Source organism: Ovis canadensis, chromosome 4 (assembly GCF_042477335.2).
Source record: "Ovis canadensis isolate MfBH-ARS-UI-01 breed Bighorn chromosome 4, ARS-UI_OviCan_v2, whole genome shotgun sequence".
In the NCBI taxonomy this organism is placed as follows: Eukaryota; Metazoa; Chordata; class Mammalia; order Artiodactyla; family Bovidae; genus Ovis; species Ovis canadensis.
This window is the reverse complement of record NC_091248.1, coordinates 108,448,128-108,466,613: the sequence shown is the minus strand read 5'-3', so window position 1 is coordinate 108,466,613 and position 18,486 is coordinate 108,448,128. Positions and strand designations below refer to the sequence as shown.

The 18,486-nt window shown below is 45.5% G+C and overlaps 1 protein-coding gene across 1 annotated transcript; it reads right to left on the bottom strand.

Annotated features, from left to right (window-relative positions):
• Nucleotides 1-12,080: 12,080 nt before the first annotated feature.
• Nucleotides 12,081-18,486, bottom strand: SMKR1 (small lysine rich protein 1). Its single transcript, XM_069586949.1, has 2 exons — nucleotides 18,396-18,486; nucleotides 12,081-12,768 (listed from the first exon to the last, which is right to left on the bottom strand). The coding sequence occupies exons 1-2, from the start codon at nucleotides 18,396-18,398 to the stop codon at nucleotides 12,574-12,576; spliced, it is 198 nt and encodes a 65-aa protein (XP_069443050.1). The 5' UTR covers nucleotides 18,399-18,486; the 3' UTR covers nucleotides 12,081-12,573.

The window sequence follows — 18,486 nt, the reverse complement described above, 5'->3', positions numbered from 1 at the left end:
GGGATGGTGGCAAGTCCCATGGAGAGACTGGACAGGCATTTTGGCATCTCTTGTTCATCCATGGAGCCTGCAAGGGACTGAGGTCAACATAGGGGCTCTTGGGAGACACCGGGACCCTCCAGTAGGACCAGTGAGTAGAGGGACCTGCGGAAGAGGCAAAGACCTGGGGCAGTGGGGAGGACAGCCAGACTTCTACCCCACCTGGTGGCTCTGTCGGGGCACTGTGGTAAGCCAGACTCGTTATCCAAGGAAAGGACTAGTCAATAAGCCACTTCATTTGGACCAGAGGCTGAAACCAGCCGGGGAACTTAAGCTGATCCATCAAACAAAGCTGGGCAAAGAGATTCTTCAGCCCACTACTGCCCCATGGTAACTCTTTCCCCTCCTTCCATTGTCTCTCCATTGATTCTCAAGGTCAATAAGCAGCCACACCCTCACACTCCACATCAGATCTGATTAGACAGTGACTTCCATCTATGCCATGTGGTGGTGGTACACAGATACACACACACACACACACACAGCCTGGCTGTACTGCAGCAACAGGCTGCCTTTGTCTCCTTGGTAGGTTCTTGGAGGTTGACTGCAGCAGTGCTGTTGAGCTCAACAGTCTTACAGAACAGAAGCCCACAGGCTGCTGAAGAGGTCAAGGTGGAGGGCACAGGGAGCCCGAGAAGAGATCAAGTGATTCTTGTCCGTTCAGTTCCCACAGTCAAAAGGTGGACCCAGACGGGTGGACGGTGCTGTTTCTAGCTCTCCTGCTGACCTTCCCTGGCAAGTACGATGGTGACTGGTGCCCCGGAAGCCAGAGACCAGGCAGCCCAAGAAGATGCAGTCTGAGGGCACCCCCTCTCCCGTGGAGGCAGTGGCCCTCAGCCTGCACTCTCCTTGCGCTGACACTGCAGCAAGCCTGGCCTCTCATTCACAGCGTCTCTGCCTCGCTTAGCATTACCTCACTTCACGGGCTAAGCAGGGAGAAAAAACACAGGGCTGAAATAACTGGAGGAGGCCGTCCACAGAGCAAGGGGAGGGAGGGGCTGCCGCAGGTGGTGTGGCTCGGGGCCTGGAGGGTGAGCCTGGGGGGAGGACAGAGAGGCACTGTTCTCTCTACAGCGCGGGGAAACACGTGCACTCGGCTGCCGGTGCAGGGGGCGGGAGCCAGGCCAGGGCACGGCCCTGGAGGGGATCATACCTGCTCCTGTCACCCCCAGCTGGAGACAGAAAGCCTTCTGTGGGAGGTCTGCCCTGCATATGCCTTCCCCTCCCACCTCTACCAGAGAGCTACAACAAAACAGGAAAATCCTTCATTTTCTTAAAAATCGTGGTAAAATACATGTATCATTTTAACTGCTGCTAAGTCTACACTTTAGTGGCATAAAATACACTCACGGGAATGCCCTGCCAGTCCAATGGTGAGAACTCCATGCTTCCACTACAGGGGGCACAGGTTCTATCTTTAATCAGTGAACTGAGACACCACGCAGTGTGGCCAAAATAAATTTACGAATAAATACACTCACAATGTTGTACAGCCACCACCACTATCCAATCTTTACCATCCCAAACAGAAACTCCATACCCCCGAGACAACAGCTTCCCATTCTGCCCTCCCCGCAGCCCCTGGTAACCACTACTCGACCTTCCATCAGTATTGTTGCTGTTGTTCAGTCGCTCAGACATGTTCGACTCTTTGTGACCCCATGGGCCACAGCACACCAGGCTTCCCTGTCCTTCACCATCTCCCGGAGATGCTTAAACTCATGTCCATTGAGTCGGTGATGCCATCCAACCATCCCATCCTCTGTCGTCCCCTTCTCCTCCTGCCTTCAGTCTTTCCCAGCATCAGGGTCTTTTCTAATGAGTCGGCTCTTCGAATCAGAGGACCATAGTATTGGCGCTTCAGCTTCAGCATCAGTCCTTCCAATGAATATTCAGGATTGATTTCCTTTAGATTGGCTTGATCTCCTTGCAGTCCAAGGGACTCTCAAGAGTCTTCTCCAGCACCACAATTCAAAACTATCAATTTTTTGGCACTCAGCTTTCTTTATGGTCCGACTCTCACATCCACACTTGACTACTAGAAAAACCATAGCTTTGACTAGATGGACCTTTGTTGGTAAAGTAGTGTCTTTGCTTTTTAATATACTGTCTATTTTGTCATAACTTTTCTTCTAAGGAACAAGTGTCTTTTAAGTTCATGGCTGCAGTCTGCAGTGATTTTGGAGCCCAAGAAAATAAAGTCTGTCACTGTCAGTATAAATTTACCTGTTCTAGATAACTCATGTAAGTGAATCTAGAATATCTGTCCTTTTGTCTCTGGCTTATTGCACTTTGTATAATGTCTTCAACGTTCATCCACATTGTAGCATGTATCAGAATTTCATTCCTTTTCCAGGCTAATATTCCATTGTAGGTATAGACCACTTTTTGTGATCCACTCATCTGTTGATGGACATTTAGATTCTTGCCATCTTTTGGTTATTGTGAATAATGCTATGAACACGGGTGTGCAAGTATCTGTCTGGCCCCCTGCTTTCAGTTCTTTTGGGTATATACCTAGAAGTGGAATTGCTGGATCATATGGGAATTCTATGTTTAACTTTTTGAGGAACTGCCAAACTTTCCCACAGTGACTAAACCATGCCTCAAGCTATTTAAATGGAGGATGAATCTATCCCCAGAGCCTCATGTCTAATGTCCTGGCCTGAAAGGATGATCCAATGTCCAGAAAGGCACAGTCTCACTGTGCTGGGAAATGTGGGTGCTCCACCTTAACAATGGGGACAACGGAGAACTGGTAACAACCAGGAGAGGGTGACCAGGAAAGGTCATGGCAAGTAAAAGTGGTTGACTCCCAAGTGGTTCGGACTCCCAAGTTGTCACCACCAAGGGCATGGGTTCAATCCCTGGTAAGGGAACTAGCTTCCATATGCCACAACTAAAAAAAAAGTTCTGCATGCCACAGCTAAAGATCCTGTCTGCTGCAACTAAGACCTGGTGCATCCTAATAAATAAATATTAAAAAAAAAACACCTGGGTGTATAGATGCAGCATCTTGAGGACACATTTCTTTAACCAGATACCCAGTACCACTTGTCTCTCAGCTTTATTTCCATTTTAATTGTTTTCTGAGTCCTTTCTATTTCTTACAAAAGTAATGCACTAATATAATGGTTACTAGTGCTAATAGTTACTAATAGTGCTGTCCAGCAAATATTTCTGGTTTTCCTCTGGGGCATGTTGGGTATTGTGGTGTCAGACTTTATTTTTTTGGGGGGCTCCAAAATCACTGCAGATGGTGATTGCAGCCATGAAATTAAAAGCCGCTTACTCCTTGGAAGGAAAGTTAGCATGTTGATAGCATGTTGCAAAGCAGAGACATTACTTTGCCAACAAAGGTCCGTCTAGTCAAGGCTATGGTTTGTCCAGTGGTCATGTATGGATGTGAGAGTTGGACTGTGAAGAAAGCTGAGCACCAAAGAATTGATGCTTTTGAACAGTGGTGTTGGAGAAGACTCTTGAGAGTCCCTTGGACTGCAGGAGATCCAACGAGTCCATTCTAAAGATCAGTCCTGGGTGTTCATTGGAAGGACTGATGCTGAAGCTGAAACTCCAATATTTTGACCACTTCATGAGAAGAGTTGACTCATTGGAAAAGACCCTGATGCTGGGAGGGATTAGAGGCAGGAGAAGAAGGGGATGACAGAGGATGAGATGGCTGGATGGCATCACTGATTCAATGAACATGAGTCTGAGTAGACTCTGGGAATTGGTGATGGACAGGGAGACCTGGCGTCCTGTGATTCATGGGGTTGCAAAGAGTCAGACACCACTGAGTGACTGAACTGAGCTGAACTGAGCTGAACTCCTTTAAAGGTAGGTGTGGCCGCTGTGACTTACCGTAACCAATAAAATGAGAGATGCAACCTGGGTCATTCAAGGCGGGAACTCTAAGGGCTGGTGTGCAATTTCCACTTCTTTCTTTCCTTCCTGATGCCTGGGGCAGCCTGTGACATCCCTCGTGGTGGCTGCTGAGTAAACCTGAGTCCCTGAGTGAGGAGGATGGGAATAGGCCCCAAGCTCACCCTCACTGGACACAGAGCCTGAAGGAGAAAGAAAACTTCCAGAGAGTCCTCCATGAACTGCAGCCTCAATAAGCAATAAACCATTGGTTGTTTAAAGCCACTGAGATCTGGAGTTAATTACCATAGCATAGGTGGCTTGTTAGCAAAATCCTGCAACGAGTATTTATGTGCCAAGGTGCTGTCAGTGCGGCTGGGACCAAGAAAGCCATTAATAAGCCACCAAGCCCCTCTTAACAGAGAGCCAACTCCTAACTACTAAATATTAACTATTCCACTGTAAGACATGTGGAGACCCACAGGGCCCTGAAGAGTGTGAACAGCAAATGACCTAGTTTGGTGCGGGTTCAGGGAGCCTTCTTTTGGGAGGCTAGAAGGAGGGGCTCTAGCGGCTAACTGAAGTCACCTGGGTGGAAGAGAGGGCAGTGGTCCAGGCAGAGGGAAATGTGGGAGCAAAATCCCTGAGGAAGAAGGGGGCTTGAGCAGCAGGGATGCTCAGAACAGGGCAGCGAAGTGCTGGGAGGCCAGAGGTAAGGACCCGACCACTCAGGAGCTTTGGGCCATGGTGGGAAGCTTGGTCTTATCCCAAGAGCGATGGGGTAGCTACAAGAATGTTCAAAGCAAAAGAATCGTGTGATAACTGTATTATTTATTTTTTTGGTAAATATTTCTTAAAAATTTTTTTTAATTGAAGGATAATTGCTTTACAGAATTTTGATTGCTGCTGTATTTTTAAAGAGCAGCAGCTAAAACAGTATTTGTGTGGGGTTAAGAAACGTCACGGAGAAGGCAATGGCATCCCACTCCAGTACTCTTGCCTGGAAAATCCCATGGGCGGAGGAGCCTGGTAGGTAGGCTGCAGTCCATGGGGTCGCGAAGAGTCGGACACGACTGAGAGACTTCACTTTCACTTTTCACTTTCATGCATTGGAGAAGGAAATGGCAACCCACTCCAGTATTCTTGCTTGGAGAATCCCAGGGACAGGGAAGCCTGGTAGTATCGGGTCGCATAGAGTCGGACACAACTGAAGCGACTTAGCAGCAGCAGCAGCAGCGGCAAGAAACGTCAGGTGGGGAGAAAATCGATCTCTGGTTGGCCCGGACCCTCAAGACCAAACACAGACGCAGCGTCTAACAGCACGCGGGCTCAGCCTCCGGCAGCCTCAGGCTACACTGAGCGATCCTGTTGCAAGCTGGCGGGGACTCGGGCGGTCGCGGCTCAGGGACACATGCTCCATCCTCCCGCCACCAGGGGGCGACGAGGAGACGCGGGCTACGGCCTGCGGAGCTGGCGCAGACTGGGACTCTGACACCTGCAGGTTTTGGTTTGTGCGCCCACGGAAGCGCCGGTCCCTCCCTTCTACATTTACCCTCATCTCCTGTTTCATAGAGGAGCCTGAGACCAAGAGGACCGCTTGTCCAGCAGATCACGGCCCCTGTTCCCGTTCCCCACCCTCCCTGACATCTCTGTCGCGTGCAGCCCCACAGACTCCCTTTTTTCCAGGTTTCCTCTTCTTCTCCGACTCCGTCTGTGACAGTTCCTCTTCTTACTTCTGCTCCTAAATCTAAGGAGGTTGTCCGCCAGGTTTCAACTTGCTGCCTCTTTCTCATCTCCGCACTATGCTGATAGGCGGTCGGTCCCAAGCCGTGTGCGCTTGCGCCGAAGCTGAGCCTGTCTAAACCTACACACCTGGCGAACAACTCTCTCCTGAGCCCTGGTCCCCAAATCCTGAGTACCTGCAGGGCATCTCCCTGAGTTCCCCGTGCCACCTCAGGGCCCTTAGGGAGAAGGTCTGATTCATCTGGTTCAGGTTTTACAGTTAGGTGGGAGGCAGAAGGTGGAAAGGAGGCGGAAGCGGTAGAGAGCATAGCCAGTGCGGGCGGCAAGGGAAGAATTAGCATAGAAACAGAGTCCACAGAACAAGAAGTGCAGCAGATGTGGAAGTACAGGTGGAGCTAGCGGAGCCAGGAAGGACTGTGACAAGGTCCTGACGGAAGAGTCTTGAGAAGGGAGAGGACAGAAACAGGGCACTCAGTTCAGTACAGTTCAGTCGTGTCCGACTCTTTGCGACCTCATGGACTGCAGCACGCCAGGCCTCCCTGTCCATCGCCAACTCACCCCCGGAGTTTACTCAAACTCATGTCCATTGAGTCCGTGATGCCACCCAACCATCTCATCCTCTGTTGCCCCTTCTTCCCCCGCCTTCAATCTTTCTCAGCATCAGGGTCTTTTCAAATGAGTCAGTTCTTCCCATCAGGTGGCCCAAGTATTGGAGTTCCAGCTTCAGCATCAGTCCTTCCAATGAACACCCAGGACTGATCTCCTTTAGGATGGACTGGTTGGATCTTCTTGCAGTCCAAGGGACTCTCAAGAGTCTTCTCCAACACCACAGTTCAAAAGCATCAATTCTTTGGCACTCAGGTTTCTTTACAGTCCAACTCTCACATCCATACATGACCACAGGAAAAACCATAGCCTTGACTAGATGGACCTTTGTTGGCAAAGTAATGTCTCTGCTTTTTAATATGCTGTCTAGGTTGGTCATAACTTCCCTTCCAAGGAGCAAGTGTCTTTTAATTTCATGGCTGCAATCACCATCTGCAGTGATTTTGGAGTCCCCCAAACTAAAGTCTGACACTGTTTCCACTGTTTCCCCATCTATTTGCCATGAAGTGATGGGACCAGATGCCATGATCATCATTTTCTGAATGTTGAGTTTTAAGCCAACTTTTTCACTCTCCTCTTTCACTTTCATCAAGAGGCTCTTTAGGTCTTCTTCACTTTCTGCCATAAGGGTGGTATCATTTGCATATCTGAGGTTACTGATATTTCTCCCAGCCATCTTGACTCCAACTTGTGCTTCATCCAGTCCAGCATTTCTCATGATGTACTCTGCATATCTTAGTGGTACAGAAAATGATGGTATGGTTTTCAGTCCTTGGAATTTTAGAATTAACAGAACAATGACATTTATCAAGCAATTTCGCTGGAGCAGCGGAGGCAGGAGTCTGACTGTAATAGGTTGAGAAGAGGACATTCCATGAAACAACTAGATCTAGATGCTTGCTCCTTGGAGGAAAATGACAAACCTAGACAGCATATTAAAAAGAGACGTCGCGAAAAGTCAGACACAACTGGATGACTTTACTTTTCACTTTACTGACAAAGGTCCATATAATCAAAGCTATGATTTTTCCATAGTTGAAGGAGATCAAACCAGTCAATCCTAAAGGAAATCAGTCCTGAATATTCATTGGAAGGACTGATGCTGAAACTGAAACTCCAATACTTTGGCCAGCTCATGCAAATAACTGACTCATTGGAAAAGACCCTGATCTTGGGTAAGATTGAAGGTGGGAGGAGAAGGGGACGACAGAGGATGAGATGGTTGGATGGCATTACGGACTCAATGGACATGAGTTTGAACAAGCTTCGGGAGTTGGTGATGGACAGGGAAGCCTGGAGTGCTGCAGTCCATAGGGTCGCAAAAAGTCTGACAGGACTGAGTGACTGAATTGAACTGACTGAGATAAAAAATGTCAACATCAAAGAGTTCCCTGGGTGGCCCTGTGATTAGGATTCTGGGCTTTCACTGCCACCGCCTGGGATTCAGTCTCAGGTTGTGGAATCAGATCCTGAAAGCCGGCGGCACTGTCCCCCACCTCCCCAAAAGAGTAAGTATCACAAATGATTCCCTGCCAAAAAAGGAGGAAACTGTTTTAGATTAACAGAGACCACAGAGACCTGGTAGCTAAACACCATGTGTGATCCTTGAGTAGATCACTGATCCAAAAAATCCAACTAACTGGGATAATTTGGCAAAACTGTTGACAATTAAAACATCCCTGGTGGTTCAGTGGTAAAGAATCTGCCTGCCAATGCAAGAGATGTTGGTTCCATCCCTGGGTCAGAAAGATCCCTGGAGAAGGAAATGGCAACCCACTCCAATATTCTTGCCTGGGAAATTCCATGGACAGAGGAGCCTGGCAGACTATAGTCCATGGGGTCACAAAAGAGTCAGACAGGACTTAGCAAGTAAGCAACAACAACTGGGATAGTTTAAAAAAGCAATACAGATTAATGTTGTTTTGATGTCAATTTCTTGACCATAAAAATCCTACTGTTGTTATAAATGAGAAAGTCCTGTTCTCAGGAGCTAAGTATTTAGGAATGAAGATTAATGATGTATGCAACTTACTTTATAATAGTTCAGGAAAGAAAAATGTGTATATATGTATATAGATGTGTATATATATACCCTTTTACATATTTTAACGTTTTGCTACATTTGCTCTCCATGTATGTAAGACCTACATAGATGTATGTATGTTACATATACATTATATGTATAATATGCATAGAATTTAAAAAATAAATTTATTTATGGTTGCACTGGGTCTTCAATGCTGCATGCTGGTTTTCTCTAGCTGCAGTGAGTGAGGGGCTACTTTTCGTTGTGGTGCACAGGCTTCTCATTGTGATGACTTCTCTTGTTTCAGAGCAGCGCTCAAGGGTACATGACTTAGTTGCCCCACTGCTTGTGGGATCTTCCTGGACCGGGGATCAAACTCATATTCCCTGCGTTGGTGGGCGGATTCTTCACCTCTGGACCACCGGGGAAATCCTGCATATGTTTTATACAGAGATTCACAATTTAATAGCTGCCACTTACTCTGATTGTCAGTATATAAGAAATATATATAGATATACATGTATGTATTTATTATATATATATATTACACGTGTATGTATACATACTTACTCTGATTATGTGTATTTAAGAAATATATGTAGATATACAAATGTTTACATATATATTTGTATTATATGTGTGTAGGTATGCAAATGTGACAAAATGCTAGGTCAATGGTTTCAACTTGGAATGACTTTGCCTCCCAGATATGATGATGTCTTCCTCAGCTGAATTGGTGCTACCAGCATCTGGTAGGTGGAGACCAGGGATTGAAAGGTTGTTGTTGGAGAAGAATTCAATCCGGGGCCAGAGACGAGGCTTGATCGCTCAGAGCTTTTGTGTAATAAAGTTTTATTAAAGTATAAAGGAGATAGAGAAAGCTTCTGACATAGGCATCAGAAGGGGGTAGAAAGAGTGCCCCCTTGCTAGTGGTAACAATGGAGTTATATACTCTCCAGTAAATCAAAAGAATGTCTGGAGGTTGTAAAGTCCTCATCAGACCTACTCCCATAATTTACACTTTAAGATAATTAGCCAGAAGGTTTAATCCAGAGACTGTCCTCAGGCAGAATACATTGTTGTTATATAATCCTAAGGAATGTAGAGAAGGAAAAAAGTTTGTCCTATCTTCCTCCTTGAGAATTCCAGATCCCTCTCTCCTTGGGGACCCCTAGACTTCTTATCAACCTGCCTAGGAAATGACTCTCTCAGGATGATGCTGAATATCCCACAGTGCACAGGACAGACTTTCATGACAACCAGCTATTTAGCCCCAAATGTGAATAGAGCCAAGCTGAGAACTGTGATTTAGGTAAAAGGCCTAGGTGTCATTGCACTTCCTCTTGCTCTCTTGGTAAGCTTGAAAAAAAAAAAAACAAAAAAACAACTCTTATTGTCCTTTTTGTACTGTGTGCAGTGGTTAGTTGCTCAGTCTTTCTGACCCCATGGACTATAGCCTGCCAGGCTCCTCTGTCCATGGGGATTCTCCAGGCAAGAATACTGGAGTGGGTTGCCATGCCCTCCTCCAGGGGATCTTCCCAACCCAAGGATCGAACCCAGGTCTCCTGCTTTGCAGGATTCTTTACTGTCTGAGCCACCAGGGATTTTTAAATTGTCATAAATTTTGCAAGGGGTACTTCCTTTCTAAAAAATGTCCTCTCCAGGGAATTCCCTGGTGATCCAGTGTTTAGGACTTTGAGCTTTCACTGTTGAGGGCCCTCAACAGTGGCAAAAATAAATATACATATCCTCTCTCCACATGCATTGCCACATCTCCCTTCCGCTTCCATGGACATTTCGCATGTTCTTGGAGTTTCTGGCCATGAGCCCTGCCTCTTCCCTCGCACTGGAACAGCGCTTCCTTCACAAAAGGCTCCAGTAGCCTCACAGCAAGGAGGCTTGCCTCCCACAGCCCACGTGTGGCCTGTGTGTGGACTTTCCCGTCACGGCTCCTTTCACAGGCTCCCCTTTGAATTCTCATCCATAGGAAGGATCAGGATCCTGGCTGAGTTGGGTTTAGGAGAAATAAAAACCGCAGGGTTCGAGGACCTATTTTATCATCAGAGGGACCCCAGGTGTCCTATAAAGGCTAGTCTCACCCTCTTCCTAATCAACTGCATAAACCAGACGATGAATGTGCTTTATCCAAGTGGAAATAGAAATGCACCTGCCACCACAATGGAACCTGGGCATCAGCCCCCTTCACCAGGCTGGGAGCACCTGAAGGGTAGGGACCCTGTCTTACCTTCCTAGCAGATACTCAAGAAATTGTCAAAATAAGATAATTTTATTGAAGAAAATTTTAGAGTGTTTCACCAAAAAATATTCTGTTTGAAGTAAAATGTGCCACAACTTTTATATGGCTTGCGTGTGGTAGTTCATGTTATACACCCACTATACCTCCGCCACAGCTATTCAATTCAAAACTCCTAAGGGCTTCTCAGAGCTCCAGCATTGCAATGAGCACAATACTAAATAGCCACTCTGCTAAAACCTGGGTGGAGACTCCAAGTACACAGCGCCCCATCCAATCAAGTCAGTACTTCCTCTGTTCAAATGCTTCTAGTCCCTTCTGCGTGCTTATCATTTAACCATCTCAAAAGAGGAAGGCATTGCCAGCTCCAGATGATCCACTCGGCCCACAGAAGTCTGTGACTGGCACGGCTGTCCTCTCTTCAGCAACGTTCTCCTGCTGTGGAGACCAGAAAGCAGCAACGCAGTTGCCACCTCCCTTATGTTCAGATAAACACAATGGCTCAGACACGAGCTCCTGAACCCCAAGAGAGGCAGAGCAGGGCCTCAGACATCCTACAAGGTCAGAGATCCGTCAGGTCTTTCAGCATCTGGTGAGGCAGCAAGAACTAGAGCCGGGCTTCTCCAAGGGTCCTGCAGCAGCACAACCTGGGAGTTTAGTGGAAACGCAAATTCTTGAACCCCACCCTTCCTGCTGGGTAGGGCCCAGCAACCTGAGCTTTTGGGAGTCTTCTGGTGACCATGGTGCACGCCCAGGTTTGAGAAGGACTGGACTAGAGCTGGTGTGTCCACAGAAACTGCTCGGATACAGCGCCGCAGTGTCAGCAGAGTGGGAAGGTTGCCCTATTTCTCAGGAACAGACAGGGTCCTTTCAGGTTAAGAGGAGCACCATCTTTCACCTGACCTGAGTCAGGGTCCCCTGACAGCCAGCCAAGGGCTCACACGAAGTCCACACAGACAACACAGCCAGACAAGTGTCACCCCCAGCTCACAGCTTCCGAGCAAAATCCCCCTTCTCTGTACAAAGATTCACATACTTGCCTTTTTTCTCTGATATTTACAAAATCTCTGATAGTTATGAGATTCAAAGATGGTGCTTACACTTAAAGGTGCCTTTCCTTTCATGTTACATATTTGGGGCTTTTAGGTCTTTGGGGGCCAAGCACAACCAATTGCGGTTTTCTCTAAGTGTATCCACACAGGCTGGGGAGATCCCAGAATATCAGGAGGAGGCAAAAGGCTCATTTCCAGTAGTGACCCCAAGAGTCAGGGTCAGCCAAAAAGAGAAAGGAGAGGGACGAGGGACGATTTACCTCCTTCTCCCTGTAAATCCCATGGAGAGAGGAGCTGGTAGGCTACAGTCCATGGGGTCAAAGAGTCGGAAATGACTTAGGGACTAAGCATGAGCACCCTGCACCTGGACCACTGACCCTGTCCTTCCTTTGAGTTATTGTCCTCGAGCCCTAGCAAGGTCAGAGCAGGGCTGACCACCCTGGTCTCCATCGGTGTCTGTGGCTAATTCAAGTCAGACAAGAGGCTGCTGAGGAGAAAATGCTAGTAACAAAATATTTATTACTTTTCTAGAAAAAGATGAGGAAAGGAAACTGTGGTCAACAGAGGGACCCATGAGCAAATGCAATGCTTTTTTCATGTCTACTTTAAAAAACAAAACCCCTCTGGGCAAAAGAAAACTCGTGAAAGCTAGAACTGACCTTGGACAGCGAGGTTCAATTCTAACCCAGATTTATACTAACTTTTAAAAGTTTTATCAATTCCACCACATTGCGTGGGAATTACCGCACACTTTCTCCCCCCCCCCACCCCCAACCCCTTAACTTCTGAAAAACCAAACTGGCTCACTCACTCATATCTGGGTTTAGCTGAGGAAGTAAGATGCGTTTATCATTACCACAGAAAAGCACACTCAGTCTGCATCTCAGATTGTCGTCAGTAAAGTCTATTTTGCTTGCAACGGTGGCATAATCCTGCTTTCTCTTCCCCGGGTTCTGTTCTTTGCAGGAGAGGGGGCTGGGAAATGCCCTCGCTTAAGTCTTGCCTTTCCCCTTCTTTGCCTTGGCAGCGCCTGGCCAGCGGAAGCCGCGCAGCTGCAGGCAGTCAGCCACGTTGTGCGCGACGTAGTAGAGGTTCAGCATGGCGGCGGGGCTGAGGATGTCCACTTCCGGCTTCTTCTGCTTCTTCCCACGCGGCTTGCCCCGGCTTTTCTTCTTCCCTTTAGCTGGCTTTCAAAGACAAGTATACACAACGAGGCAAAAGTTAGTTCTTATAACCTTGGAAATACGTTGAAAATATATAATTTTCAACATTTCCCACAGAACTTAAGGGGAAAAAAAGTTCGTACAGGGAAAAAAACCTGTGACAACAAAAAACGTTTATATAAAGCGGTAAGAGAAGTCATATGCAGTCCGATGCAGCGACTGCCTATCAAGCACCGTCTCCCAGAGACTGGGAGAGCAAGGCGGAGAAACTGAGGCACAAGACCTATACATTGCGGGCTGTGTCATTCCACGAGAGGGTGAAGTACAGGGAGATAAACCAGGGCGGGGGAGAGAATGCGAAGGGCCAGAGGGGAGTGCGTGTAGGGGGAGGGGAAGGCTGGCACAAAGAATTCTGTGTTCCAGGCTTCCCCAGCTCTCATGCGCCTGCCCAAAGATGCCCTCCTAAGAAGAGAAGCGGCGTTCTCTTTACTTTCTTTCCAAAACAAAACAAAAAAAACCTCCAAAAACACAAAAAACTAAACTAAAATAAAAGCCCCAACCTATAGCAATTAGTATGTGGGCCTTGTTTGCAATTTGATTAGAACAAGCCATAAAAAGGCATTTAAAACAAAAAAGCAATTGAGAAAATTTGACAATATCAAGTCATTATTCAGTTAGATCTGAGAGTGGCTTTGGGTCATAGAAGAAAATGTTCACACGTTTCAGACATGCATACTAAAATCTGTAGGCATGAAATAAAAGGAAGCCTGAGATTTTCTTTAAAATACTGCACCTTGCCCACCCTAGCCCGACCAATAAAACATAGATGAAGCCAAGGTGGCAAAATGCTCACAATTTCTGAATCTGAGATAACGACTATATAGTGATTCATTTTACTACTCTCTTTTTGTGCATGTTTCAGAACTTTGCTAATAATGATTAAATTAAAATGTATTGGCTAATTAGGATCAAATACATATTTTGGCATGTTATGTGATACTTTCAACCTCTTGAGCAGTCATGAGGATTAAGGGAGACATGAATCTCAGGCACATAGCACGTGTCTGACACTAAGCACTTAATAAAGGACGTTGCCATCACTTTTATCATCTCTAATCCTCATGAGTTTCAAGGGAGGGAGGTATATTCGCATCTTAAAAATGGAAAAGCAGAGGCTCGGCAAGGTCACAGTGCAAACTGGCGTTCACCAGGCTTGGGAGCAGTGCTCTTAGGCCACAATCACGCTGCCTGGTTAAGGCCCTGTGGGGTATCCAAAGGAATGGATACCATCCTAACCTGGGAACAAATGATTCCCGAAGTTTTGCTACAGCCACATGAGGCTGCAAGGAATTCTCTATTCCTATGACCCACCCATACAGAAAATAACAGATGGGAGTATACTACAAAAAAGGTGTCTCTTCTAGGCAAGGGAAAGGAGGAGTGTGTAAGTTATCAAGGATGCCTGCAAGGGCTAAATGTTTGTATAAAATAGACGTCCTCTTCATAGCACCTCACTTTAAAAATGTCCTCAGTTAAACAAAGAGAAACAGTCAATGTGTTAAAAATACTAAAGTACATTTTTGTTAAGTGAAATGGAGGATGTTCCTAGATACGAAACGCAGGAATGAAGACGAGACATTATGTTACAACACAGTGGCCTGGCTTCTGTGAGGAAATCCAAATGAAGAGAAACAATATGGTGCCCCATATGATAACTGCATCTCTGATAAAGCATCCTTGTAGGTGTTGGATGTGCACTGCCATAAGCTCTTAAGGATTCTGAGTCTTGGCTTCCTTTCTGATTTTATACTCTTTTGCATGTCAAACACACTTGACTTACCTGGAATAACTGCCAAAAAAAAAAAAAAAAGTGTGTGTTTTAATCTCTAAAATGGTTTGAGAACTAAGATTCATACAAGAGTTTGACATTTTTATTCAAGGTTCTCATTTTTTTGTAGAAATTGGCAAACATTCTAAAATTCATATGGAAATGCAAAGGATATAAGACAGAGGTTTGACATTTTTATTCAAAGTTCTCATCTCTTTGTGGAAGATTCTGAAGTTCATAGGGAAATGCTAAGGGCTTTGAAAAAGAAGAACAAAGTTCAAGGACTAATACTACCTTATTTCTAGAATTATAAAGCTATAGTAGTCAGATGGTATTGGTGTTAAGATAGACAAACAGATTAATAAAGCGCAAACTAGACCCACATGTATATTTGGATAACTGATTCAAATAACTGATTCAACTGATTTTCAACAGAAGTGCCAAAGCAGTTCAGTGGAACAAGGATAGGATAATCATTTCTATAAATGGTGCTGGAACAATGGATATCCATGTGCAAAACAATGAACTTCAATCCATATATGTTCCATATGCAAAAATTAACTCAGAATGGTTCACAGACCTACATGGCTCAAAGTTATAAAACTTACAGAAGAAAATACAGAGAAAAGCCTTTGTGACCTCGGATTAGGCAAAAATTTCCTAGATATGATATCCAATTTGATGTCTGTAAAAGAACAAATGGGTAAATTCACCATCAAAATGAAAACTTAAGCTCTTCAAAAGATTCTGAAAGGAGAATGAAAAGCAAAGCCACAGATTGGGAGGAAATATTTGCAAATCATATGTCTTGAATGTGGTGATGGCTTAATGTCTGTACACCTATGCCAAACTTATCAAACTGTATATTTTATATATGTACAATCTATTGTGTATCAACTCTAGCTCAATAAGTCTGTTAGAAAATTACTATAAAGGAATGAAATTTTTCAGTTCTGAGCTGGTTGGGTTGGTTGACTACAACCCCATGGCTCTTGGCTATTTCTGGTCTCAGAACACAGAGCTCTCGACTTAAAACTCTCCCAAATCCTTAATGAAGACCATTTCAGCTTCAAGCCACACTTGTCTTCCTTCTAGTACCCAAATGCGCCAAGCTCCTCTCTGCTCCCTCCTCTTCCTGCAGATCTCCACAGCGGGCCTAATTTGTTTCTTATATTTGTGCTAGCCTCTGCTCAAATATTACCTCTTGAGAAAAACCTCCCAGACACCATTCCTGTGTTTTTTCTACTACTAAGGTGACCATATAATTCAATGCCCAAACCAATACACTTCAACAAGCATTAACTGGGACTGTCCCAGGCAAAGAGGGAGGAAGTACAGATGGCCTCCCATTAACCCTCCCAGCACTGTCACCTCCTATCTCCTTGCCCCAAGCACTCTTTACTATTTAATAATACTTTTTGTTTATGTATTTATTGTATGTTTCCCTACCCAGACGTTTTATCTATGAGTTCACTTAATTCCCCAGGACCTAGAACAATGTCTGGAACATTGCAGGGATGAATAAAATATGCTGAGTGAATAAAATGCAACTCAGATGCAAGGCAAACAGCTGAGAAAAGAAGAGAAGGAAAGGCAAAGGAGAAAGGGACCAGTACAGCCAACTGAACGTAGAATTCCAGAGAACAGCAAGGAGAGATAAGAAGTTGTCTTAAATGAACAATGCAAAGGCACAGAGGAAAACAACAGAATGGGAAAGACTAGAGAGCTCTTCAAGCAAACTGAAGATACCAAGGGAGCATTTCATGCAAGGATGGCACAATAAAGGACGGAAATGGCAAGGACCTAACAGAAGCAGAAGAGATTAAGAAGAGGTGGCAAGAATCCAGAAGAGTGATACAAAAAAGTCTTAATGACCTGGATATACGTAATGGTGTGGTCACTCACCTAGAGCCAGACATCCTGGAGTGCGAAGTCAAGTGGGCCTTTGGGAGCATGAGTATGAATAAAGCTAGTGGAGGTGATGGGATTCCAGCTGAGTTTTTTCAAATCCTAAAAGAGGATGCTGTTCAAGTGCTGCACTCAATATGCCAACAAATTTGGAAGACTCATCAATGGCCACAGGACTGGAAAAGGTCAATTTTCATTCCAATCTTAAAGAAGGGCAATGCCAAAAAATGTTCAAATTACCGTACAATTGCACTCATTTTATATGCCAGCAAGGTAACGCTCAAAATCTTTCAAGCTAGGCTTCAACAGTAAATAAATCAAGAACTTCTAGATGTACAAGCTGGATTTAGAAAAGGCAGAGGTACCAGAGATCAGATAGCTAACATCTGCTGGATCATAGAAAAACCAGGGGAATTCCAGAAAAACATCTGCTTCATTGACTATGCTAAAGCCTTTGACTGTGTGGATCACAAGAAACTGTGGAAAGTTCTTAAAGAGACGGGAATACCAGATCACCTTACCTGCCTCCTGAAAAATCTGTATGCAGGTCAAGAAGCAATAATTAGAACCTTACATGGAACAAAAGACTGGTTCCAAATAGGGAAAGGAGTACATCAAGGCTGTATATTGTCACCCGGCTTACCGTATATGCAGAGAACATCATGTGAAATGCCAGGCTGGATGAAGCACAAGCTGGAATCAAGACTGCCAGGAGAAATATCAACAACCTCAGATATGCAGATATTACCACCGTAATGGCAGAAAGTGAAGAGGAACTAAAGAGCCTCTTAATGAGGATGAAAGAGAAGAGTGAAAAATCTGGCTTAAAATTCAACATTCAAAAGACTAAGATCATGGCATCCGGTCCCATCACTTCATAGCAAATAGATGGGAGAAAAGTGGAAACAGTGACAGACTTTATTTCCTCCAAAATCACTGTGGATGGTGACTACAGCCACGAAATTAAAAGACTCCTGCTCCTAGGAAGAAAAGCTATGATAAACCTAGACAGCATATTAAAAAGCAGTCACTTTTTAACTTGGTCAACAAAGGTCTGTATAGTCAAAGCTGATTTTTCCAGTATTCATGTAGGGTTAAAGAAGGCTGAGGGCTGAAGAATTTACGTTTTTGAACTGTGGTGCTGGAGAAGACTTTTGAGAGTCCCTTGGACAGCAAGAAGATCAAGCCAGTAAATCCTAAAAGAAATCAACCCTCAATATTCACTGGAAGGTATTGATGCTGAAGTGAAGCTCCAATACTCTGGCCATCTGATGTGAAGAGCCCACAAACCGGAAAATACCTTGATGCTGAGAAAGACTGAGGGCAGGAGAAGAACGGGGAGAAGGGGGCGACAGAGGATGAGACGGTTGGATGGCATCATGGACTCAATGGACATGAGTTTGAGCTAACTCCAGGAGATAGCCAAGGAGACGGAAGTCTGGTGTGCTGCAATCCATGGGGGTCGCAAGATTAGACACGGCTAAGGGACTGAACAATAACAACATCCACAGAAAGAATCCCACTTGGGACCCTAGACGGGGCAGCAGAAGCCAGGTGCCTGACTAGTCGCTCTTGGTATGTACTGGAGCCCTGGGCATTTTCTGGGTGTGAAAGTTGCTCCACAGAACCAAAGGACTTCAACCAACCAACTCACAGAAAGAGGGCCTGATTCTGTGGTTACAGTCCCCTTTGGCAGGCGCAGACCACCAAGAAAACCCCTCTCCCCCTTCATCTTTACCCAGAGCACTCAGATCACTGGGCTGGACAATGCCACCCCACGACCCTTGGAGATGAAGGCGCCAATCTCTTGGCGCCGGCAACAAAGCTTAGTAAAGCGTGCCTCTACGAGACAAACGGTACTAAACCAATTTAAAAAGTGCCTCGGAACCTCTTAGACGTAAGTAGCGTGTATTACCATGGTAATGCGTTCTCAGTTGAGCAGGTGAGTGTGGCAAGGGTTCCCAATCCTGAAAGAAAGACAGAGACCCGAGTTCTCCGCATCGCCT